The sequence below is a fragment of the Oncorhynchus gorbuscha genome, linkage group LG21 (assembly GCF_021184085.1).
Source record: "Oncorhynchus gorbuscha isolate QuinsamMale2020 ecotype Even-year linkage group LG21, OgorEven_v1.0, whole genome shotgun sequence".
Classification (NCBI taxonomy): domain Eukaryota; kingdom Metazoa; phylum Chordata; class Actinopteri; order Salmoniformes; family Salmonidae; genus Oncorhynchus; species Oncorhynchus gorbuscha.
The window spans coordinates 1,815,494-1,826,543 of NC_060193.1; the positions used below are offsets into that span (position 1 = coordinate 1,815,494).

General features: G+C 44.3%; 1 protein-coding gene across 5 annotated transcripts in view; it reads right to left on the minus strand.

Annotated features, from left to right (window-relative positions):
- Positions 1 to 6,917, minus strand: part of LOC124008729 (tetratricopeptide repeat protein 39B) — an 86,279-nt gene extending 79,362 nt beyond the window's left edge. For all 5 annotated transcript variants that reach the window (XM_046320249.1, XM_046320247.1, XM_046320248.1 and 2 more), the window contains exon 1: positions 6,185 to 6,917. In XM_046320249.1, coding sequence (XP_046176205.1) covers positions 6,185 to 6,229 — 45 coding nt within the window. In that variant the 5' untranslated portion in view covers positions 6,230 to 6,917. The remainder of the gene's footprint in view (positions 1 to 6,184) is intronic.
- Between the last annotated feature and the right edge of the window lie 4,133 nt (positions 6,918 to 11,050).

An 11,050-nucleotide genomic window follows, 5' to 3' on the forward strand; every position in this document is an offset into this window, starting at 1 on the left:
CCACTCACACCCATCCGGTCCCCAACCCCTGTCCAGCTCCCCACTCACACCCATCCGGTCCCCAACCCCTGTCCAGCTCCCCACTCACACCCATCCGGTCCCCAACCCCTGTCCAGCTCCCCACTCACACCCATCCGGTCCCCAACCCCTGTCCAGCTCCCCACTCACACCCATCCAGTCCCCAACCCCTGTCCAGCTCCCCACTCACACCCATCCGGTCCCCAACCCCTGTCCAGCTCCCCACTCACACCCATCCGGTCCCCAACCCCTGTCCAGCTCCCCACTCACACCCATCCGGTCCCCAACCCCTGTCCAGCTCCCCACTCACACCCACCCAGTCCCCAACCCCTGTCCAGCTCCCCACTCACACCCATCCAGTCCCCAACCCCTGTCCAGCTCCCCACTCACACCCACCCAGTCCCCACCCCCTGTCCAGCTCCCCACTCACACCCACCCAGTCCCCAACCCCTGTCCAGCTCCCCACTCACACCCACCCAGTCCCCACCCCCTGTCCAGCTCTGAGAGGATGCTAAACATAGCATGATAGTCACTTACATAAAATCGTGACAACAGCCCACACACACACAGAGAGAGAGAGAGAGAGAGAGAGAGCACTCCGTCCCCCCGTCCCCCAAGGCAATGTTTTACTGTCTAGATCAGATCGATGGCTTCTACACAACGACATCACCCAGGCCTGTTAAACAGACAGCTTTTAACAGTGAACACGTTCTCTCCCTGTCCAGCACACACACACACACACACACACACACACACGCACACGCACACGTGTCATCGATAAAACCCTCCTAACAGTGGGCTCTAGGGTTAATGGTATGACTGAGGATCAGGATAACTAGATTACAACAGCTAGAGCTGTTGAACCCACCGCAGGTTAAATAAAAAAATAATATTACACATTTTTAAAAAATTGATTAGAATAATATTGTTGCTGTCCAATACACAATATCCTCTATTTCTCGCTCATCTCAAGGTTGCTGTCTACATATCAGTCAGTTCATTAACAGATGATGATGTGTCACAAGGCCATTCTCTCAGCATTACACACACACACACACCAGCTGATTTGTTCCACCACAGGTAATGGGACACTACTAACTAATTGATGAGGACTGACGCTGGAGTCTAGTGGTGTGTGTGTGTGTGTGTGTGTGTGTGTGTGTGTGTGTGTGTGTGTGTGTGTGTGTGTGTGTGTGTGTGTGTGTGTGTGTGTGTGTGTGTGTGTGTGTGTGTGTGTGTGTGTGTGTGTGTGTGTGTGTGTGTGTGTGTGGTGTGTTTCCAGTCCCCATTCGAATGGAGTCTGTCACTATCACTTTATGTCCAGCAATGAGTGTGTTGATAGTGTACTGACTACTGACTAGTGATGATTAACTACTGACTACTGATGATTAACTTCTGACGACTGATGATTAACTACTGACTACTTACTAGTGATGATTAACTACTGACCACTGATGATTAACTACTGACTACTGATGATTAACTACTGACTACTGATGATTAACTACTGACTACTGACTAGTGATGATTAACTACTGACTACTGACGATTAACTACTGATGATTAACTACTGACTACTGATGATTAACTACTGATGATTAACTACTGACTACTGATGATTAACTACTGACTACTGATGATTAACTACTGACTACTGATGATTAACTACTGATGAATAACTACTGACTACTGATGATTAACTACTGATGATTAACTACTGACTACTGATGATTAACTACTGACCACTGATGATTAACTACTGACTACTGATGATTAACTACTGACCACTGATGATTAACTACTGACTACTGATGATTAACTACTGACCACTGATGATTAACTACTGACTACTGATGATTAACTACTGACTACTGATGATTAACTACTAACTACTGATGATTAACTACTAACTACTGATGATTAACTACTAACTACTGATGATTAACTACTGACTACTGACTAGTGATGATTAACTACTGACTACTGATGATTAACTACTGACCACTGATGATTAACTACTGACTACTGATGATTAACTACTGATGAATAACTACTGACTACTGATTAACTACTGACTACTTAACTACTGACTACTGATGATTAACTACTGACTGAATTAACTACTGACTACTGATGATTAACTACTGACTACTGATGATTAACTACTGATGATTAACTACTGACTACTGATGATTAACTACTGACTACTGATGATTAACTACTAACTACTGATGATTAACTACTGACTACTGATGATTAACTCCTGACTACTGATGATTAACTACTGATGATTAACTACTGACTACTGATGATTAACTACTGACTACTGATGATTAACTACTGATGATTAACTACTGATGATTAACTACTGACTACTGATGATTAACTACTGATGATTAACTACTGACTACTGATGATTAACTACTGACTACTGATGATTAACTACTAACTACTGATGATTAACTACTGACTACGATGATTAACTACTGACTACTGATGATTAACTACTGACTACTGATGATTAACTACTGACTACTGATGATTAACTACTGACTACTGATGATTAACTACTGATGATTAACTACTGATGATTAACTACTGACTACTGATGATTAACTACTGATGATTAACTACTGACTACTGATGATTAACTACTGATGATTAACTACTGATGATTAACTACTGACTACTGATGATTAACTACTGATGATTAACTACTGACTACTGATGATTAACTACTGATGATTAACTACTGATGATTAACTACTGACTACTGATGATTGACTACTGATGATTAACTACTGACTACTGATGATTAACTACTGACTACTGATGATTAACTACTGACTACTGATGATTAACTACTGATGATTAACTACTGATGATTAACTACTGATGATTAACTACTGACTACTGATGATTAACTACTGACTACTGATGATTAACTACTGACTACTGATGATTAACTACTGATGATTAACTACTGACTACTGATGATTAACTACTGACTACTGATGATTAACTACTGATGATTAACTACTGACTACTGATGATTAACTACTGACTACTGATGATTAACTACTGATGATTAACTACTGACTACTGATGATTAACTACTGACTACTGATGATTAACTACTAACTACTGATGATTAACTACTAACTACTGATGATTAACTACTGATGATTAACTACTGACTACTGACTAGTGATGATTAACTACTGACTACTGATGATTAACTACTGATGATTAACTACTGACTACTGATGATTAACTACTGACTACTGATGATTAACTACTGATGAATAACTACTGACTACTGATGATTAACTACTGACTACTGATGATTAACTACTGATGATTAACTACTGACTACTGATGATTAACTACTGACTACTGATGATTAACTACTGATGATTAACTACTGACTACTGATGATTAACTACTGACTACTGATGATTAACTACTGACTACTGATGATTAACTCCTGACTACTGATGATTAACTACTGATGATTAACTACTGACTACTGATGATTAACTACTGACTACTGATGATTAACTACTGACTACTGATGATTAACTACTGACTACTGATGATTAACTACTGACTACTGATGATTAACTACTGACTACTGATGATTAACTACTGACTACTGATGATTAACTACTGACTACTGATGATTAACTACTGACTACTGATGATTAACTACTGACTACTGATGATTAACTACTGATGATTAACTACTGATGATTAACTACTGATGATTAACTACTGACTACTGATGATTAACTACTGACTACTGATGATTAACTACTGACTACTGATGATTGACTACTGACTACTGATGATTGACTACTGACTACTGATGATTGACTACTGACTACTGACGATTGACTACTGACGATTGACTACTGACTACTGATGACTGACTACTGATGATTGACTAGTGATGATTGACTACTGACTACTGATGATTGACTAGTGATGACTGGCTACTGACTAGTGATGATTGACTACTGACTACTGATGATTGACTAGTGATGATTGACTACTGACTACTGATGATTGACTAGTGATGATTGGCTACTGACTACTGATGATTGACTACTGACTACTGATGATTGACTAGTGATGATTGACTACTGACTAGTGATGACTGACTACTGACTACCGATGACTGATGGACTACTGACTACCGATGACTGATGGACTACTGACTAGTGATGACTGATGGACTACTGACTAGTGATGACTTGACTACTGACTAGTGATGACTGACTACTGACTAGTGATGACTGACTACTGACTAGTGATGACTGACTACTGACTAGTGATGACTGACTACTGACTAGTGATGACTGACTACTGACTAGTGATGACTGACTACTGACTAGTGATGACTGATTAACTACTGACTACTGACTGACGGACTACTGATGACTGGCTACTTATGACTGGCTACTTATGACTGGCTACTTATGACTGGCTACTTATGACTGGCTACTTATGACTGGCTACTTATGACTGGCTACTTATGACTGATGACTGACGACTAACATTGCCACTTTCAAATGCACTGTACCCAGGACACAGATTTGTATTTATTTTTTAATAGCCATTTTTTTTAAATGATTCATTTGTCAGAGTATATTGGAGTGCCACGGCAGAAAACTACAACATGCAGCGAATTTTGAACAAGAAGTGTTGATAGGGCAGGACTGTTGTGCGGCAGGTCGCCTCGTGGTTAGAGCATTGAACAAGGCAGTTAACCCCACTGTTCCTCAACCGTCATTGTAAATAATAATACTGTAGCGACCCGCACAGACAGCTGTGTGTTATGTGTTAGGCTAGGAGGTGGTTGTGTTGTACTGACCAGTACCCGGTGTTCGCGGGGTCCAACCTGTCAATCAACCTGCTATCTGCCAATCACGGGAATGCCTGGAATGTTCTGATGCCGGGCATCCTGGTGGTTGGTGGAGTGGCGTGGAGGGGGGTTGGGCAGGGGGGTGGAGCATTGGAAGTTAAGACCAGGTTCAGCTTTTGTTCTCTCTCTCTTACGTCTGGGCTTCACAAGAGAAGGTCACGATTGGCTTGTGTCATCTATTTGGCGTGTGCTACGGCCCAAACAGTAGCCTGTGTAAAGTTGGTGTAATAAACCGTCAATTCGTAAACTCAAGCCTCTGTCTGGACAATTGTTCCTTTATGATCTAGTCGGGTCATTACAATACATTCTTAAACTGACTTGCCTAGTTAAATAAAGGTTAAATAAATTGAAAACATTAAAATGCAATGTAGCGAGTTCAGAACTTAATTTATTGAGCCAAGTGACTTCCGAACTGCCTGGAATTTCCCGAAATACCCCGCTGTGTTGCGTCTCGGGGGCATTTAGTCTCAATCCAGCGGTCTGTCTGTCTGCTGAAAAACGTGAGCCACGTCACAAAGGGTCTACCGGGATATTTAAGCTAAATGCAGTTTTTACGCTACTGTCTGGCTGCACAACAAGCATGCATTTAATACATGCAATTATGTCGGCTGCATTTCAGTGCTAGAGGCGTCACTAAAAACACCCTGGTTCGAATCCAGGCTGTATCACAACCGGCCGTGATTGGGAGTAGAGTCCCATAGGGCGTCGCACAATTGGCTAAGCATCGTCGGCCGTCATTTGTAAATAAGAATTTGTTCTTATCTAACTTGCCGAGTAGGCCCAAGACAGACACACAGAATGATAAGGAGGAGAATGTCTGTCTGTAATTGTATTGTGATAATGAAGAGGGTAACTTAATTGTAAATCTTGTACAATAGACCATGTCTTTTCTAACTAGCTCACTTACTAACAGGACATATCCACAGCAACCGTTATGGTCACATAACCTAATCTTCCGCGGGGTAACTATGTAACACAGTGTAATAGGATAGCCCGTGTCCAATTATGTCCATATTAAAACGCATTGGGTGTGAGAAATGCGCTTTACAAATGAAGTGTATGATTAGGAATAATAATAATAGTAGGCTACACAACTAGTCAACAACAGAAATAACCTTGTAGCCTACTTCCGTATTGAGTAATATGAGCGTATCTAAACCAAGACAAATGCAGGCGAGAACACAACCATAGTTTAAGATACATCATCATCATCATCATCACCCATGTCCTCTTTCTCACCTCGTCGTCGGCGTTATTCCCAGATCCGTTCCCGACCTGGGCCATGGTTCGCTGGGTAGAAGGTTAGCAGCAAAGCCAGTAAAGGACTGGGACTGGTAACAAACTTAGGGCTTCAGCAGGAGAAAAGGCTAGATATTCAATTATTTAGTTTTGGTCCAGCTCTCCTTCTCTCTCTCGGCGGTGAGTGTCTCAGTCTCTGTTCAGACAGAGACTGTTTTTGCCTGGGCGGTTCGTGGTTTAGCCAGCTGCTGCTTTCTCTCTGCGGAGCCTTTCCTTTCACCTTCCTTTCGCGGGATACACACTCCCAGGAACGCTCAACACCGGTCCGCCTTCTGACCTCACAACAGGAAAGCCGTTTCCACCCGGGCAGCCCAGTCCGTCCTGACGACACAGCCCTCGAGCCTTTCTCCGGTCAATCACGGAAAGAACGAGAGAGCCCTCTCCAGGTGTCACGTCAGCAGTCAAGAAACTGAAACAGGATATAAGGCAGCGCGCAACCGGCCGTTGAGATATCAACAACCCCGGTAAAAGCCGGCATTTAGCCTATTTCTATCAACCCGCGCCTTACTCACTCTGCGGCATATAGCCTAGTCTAGGAGAGAAATCATGTATATATGTGAATCGGTCCTTCTCATTTGAGCGTTCATTCAGCCTAGACAAATAGTCCCAGAGAGGACAGCCGCCTATAGACTATACTAACCTTTGCCGTGGCACGGTTACGGTGTTCTCGTATCGACTCTGGACGCGATCATTTTTAATAAATGTGCCTCGAGTCCAAAAGCGACGCACCACGATACGCATGTGACTCTGCGTGCCTTTATTTATTTATTATACGCAGAGGGGGGGGGTGGCCTGGGAATCAATTCAGATGAATAGTCACGCACAAAATCATATTTTCTAAATGCCAGTTAATTATGATCCATAATAAAAAAATACAGGTTCCTAGGATAAGAAGTGGATACCGTTCTTATATTCCCTCGGTGTCTGAATGATAGCCTATGATTGTTGTACCCTAATAAGTTTTGAAAAATGTACCGGATTAATATAGGTCTTTTCACAGTGTGCGCATTGCGCGGAAAATTGTTCTGGCGATGTGGCAAATACAAAATCGCTCCTCCCACGAGTCAGTGGTCCTCTTCACATGCACCACCCAAACACAGCCACTAGAGGGAGGCAAAGGCGCTCTCACGACCTCTAAGCAGCAAACTAAGCTCTAGAGAGACAGAGACAGAGAGGAATATACAAGGTCTGAGAACTATCTCATCCTGGAATATATCAAGGTCTGGTTGTCCTCTAGGTCATCCCATCCACCACACTACCAGGTGGGTTGGTGGTTGTCCTCTAGTTTCCCATCCACACTACTTGGTCTACTGGACCCAGGTTGTCCTCTAGGAACTGGTAGTCCCATCCACCACACTTAAATCAAACCCACTGGTTGTCCTCTAAATGGGAAACATACCAGACATTGTCATCCTACAAGAAACATGGTATAGAGGAGATGGACCCACTGGTTGTCCTCTAGGTTATAGAGAGCTGGTAGTCCCATCCACCACACTACCAGGTGGGTGGTATAGAGGAGATGGACCCACTGGTTGTCCTCTAGGTTATAGAGAGCTGGTAGTCCCATCCACCACACTACCAGGTGGGTGGTATAGAGGAGATGGACCCACTGGTTGACCTCTAGGTTCCAGAGAGCTGGTAGTCCCATCCACCACACTACCAGGTGGGTGGTATAGAGGAGACGGACCCACTGGTTGACCTCTAGGTTACAGAGAGCTGGTAGTCCCATCCACCACACTACCAGGTGGGTGGTATAGAGGAGATGGACCCACTGGTTGACCTCTAGGTTACAGAGAGCTGGTAGTCCCATCCACCACACTACCAGGTGTGAAACAGGGAAGGGACTCCGGGGGTATGCTAATTTGATATAGAGCAGACCTAACTCACTCTATTAAATTAGTCAAAACAGGCTAGAAATTAATAAGGAAATTATCTCAACATGTACTAGTCTGTGGTGACCTAAATGTCAGAACTGGACAAGAACCTGACACCCTCAGCACACAGGGGGACAAACATCTACCTGGAGGTGACAGCATCCCCTCCCACATATGCCCCCCAAGACAACTATGGCAACATAACCAACAAAAACAGGTCACAACTCCTGCAGCTCTGTCACACGCTGGGTCTGTACATAGTCAATGGTAGGTACACCTATAGCTCTGTTACATCCTGGGTCTGTACATAGTCAATGGTAGGTACACCTATAGCTCTGTTACATCCTGGGTCTGTACATAGTCAATGGTAGGCTTTGAGGGGACTCCTATGGTAGGTACACCTATAGCTCTGTCACACGCTGGGTCTGTACATCCTGGGGGTCTGTACATAGTCAATGGTAGTCTTCGATGTAGGTACACCTATAGCTCTGTTACATCCTGGGTCTGTACATAGTCAATGGTAGTCTTCGAGGGGACTCCTATGGTAGGTACACCTATAGCTCTGTCACACGCTGGGTCTGTACATAGTCAATGGTAGTCTTCGAGGGGACTCCTATGGTAGGTACACCTATAGCTCATCTCTTGGCAGTAGTACTGTAGACTACTTTATCACTGACCTCATACGACAGACCACGTATTCACCCGGCACACCCTAATTCACAAACAAACAAAACAAAAACAAAGTCTACTCATGCTTTGTTGATTTCAAAAAAAGCTTTTGACTCAATTTGGCTAGAACAGGGCACCCGGCCTTCTAGAACAGTCTGAACCCTACTAAAACCTGAAGTTAAATGTCTACTGTTTGCTGATGATCTGGTGCTTCTGTCCCCAACCAAGGAGGGCCTCACCACCTACCTTCTGCGCAGAACCCTACTAGAACCCTACTAGAACCCTACTAAAACCTGAAGTCTAATATCTACTGTTTGCTGATGATCTGGTGCTTCTGTGCCCAACCAAGGAGGGCCTACAGCAGCACCTAGACCTTCTGCGCAGATTCTGTCAGATTTGGCCCCTGGCAGTTAATCTACCCCAGCCTAAACATCAGTGCCACAGGTAACTTCCACAAAGCTGTGAACGATCTGAGAGACATCGCAGTGCACTGGAGATCCTGGTTGGAGGACCTTGCATCGCAGTGCTAGCTGTGCCACTGGAGATCAAAATGAACATTTGGAGATCAGCCGCTGTGCCACTGGTTGGCACTGGAGATCCTGGTTGGAGTGGTCTAAGGCGCTGCATCGCAGTGCTAGCTGTGCCACTGGAGATCCTGGTTGGAGTGGTCTAAGGCGCTGCATCGCAGTGCTAGCTGTGCCACTGGAGATCCTGGTTGGAGTGGTCTAAGGCGTGCTGCTGTGCCACTGGAGATCCTGGTTGGAGTGGTCAGTGCTGCAGCTGTGTGCCACTGGAGATCCTGGTTGGAGTGGTCTATCGCAGGCGCTGCACTGGAGATCCTGGTTGGAGTGGTCAGTGCTAGCTGTGCCACTGGAGATCCTGGTTGGAGTGGTCTAAGGCGCTGCATCGCAGTGCTAGCTGTGCCACTGGAGATCCTGGTTGGAGTGGTCTAAGGCGCTGCATCGCAGTGCTAGCTGTGCCACTGGAGATCCTGGTTGGAGTGGTCTAAGGCGCTGCATCGCAGTGCTAGCTGTGCCACTGGAGATCCTGGTTGGAGTGGTCTAAGGCGCTGCATCGCAGTGCTAGCTGTGCCACTGGAGATCCTGGTTTGAGTCCACATTGTCCCCGTTCACCAACCAACGATTCACAAAATGGGACAAACACCAAATTGAGACTCTGCATGCAGCATTCTGCAAAAACATCTTCTTGGTAAAATACCAAATAATGCAGCTCATAATTAGGACGATTCCCGCTAATGATTCAAATCCAGAAAATATTTATAATAATATAATTTATATATATTATAATATAGAATATAATTTAATTCTACAACCTGCTATAACTGATTCGACAAAGCCTTCACCTACGAACCTGGAGAAGAGTCCCCTCAGAACCCCAGGACAGCAACACAACTAGACACAACCAAATCATGAGAAAACAAAAAGATAATTACTTGACACATTGGAAAGAATTAACAAAAAAACAGAGCAAACTAGAATGCTATTTGGCCCTAAACAGACAATACACAGTAGCAGAATGCCTGACCACTGTGACTGTCCCAAACTTAAGGAAAGCGTTGCCTTGCTATTGAGAGAGGCCGCCGTAGGCAGACATGGCTCTCAAGAGAAGACAGGCTATGTGCAACACTGCCCACAAAATGAGGTGGAAACTGAGCTGCTCTTCCTAACCTCCTGCCCGATGTATGACCATATTAGAGACACATTTTCCCTCAGATTACACAGGTCCACAAAGAATGAAAGTGAAGGTAAGATACCACAGTGTGACATCACAGTGTGACATCACAGCAGCAAGATTTGTGACCTGTTGCCACAAGAAAAAAGGGCAACCAGTGAAGAACAAACACCATTGTAAATACAACCCATATTTATCCCTCTGTGAGCTGAAGCACAGCTGGGTCATGCAGCAAGATAACGTTTGGTTGGAGTCATTGCTGCCACAGTAAACTTCCTCCACAGAGACGTGAGAGACTGGTCAACAACTACAGGAAGTGTTTGGTTGGTCAACAACTACAGGAAGTGTTTGGTTGGAGTCATTGCTGCCACAGTAAACTTCCTCCACAGAGACGTGAGAGACTGGTCAACAACTACAGGAAGTGTTTGGTTGGTCCACAACTACAGGAAGTGTTTGGTTGGAGTCATTGCTGCTACAGTAAACTTCCTCCACAGAGACGTGAGAGACTGGTCAACAACTACAGGTAGTGTTTGGTTGGAGTCATTGCTGCTACAGTAAACTTCCTCCACAG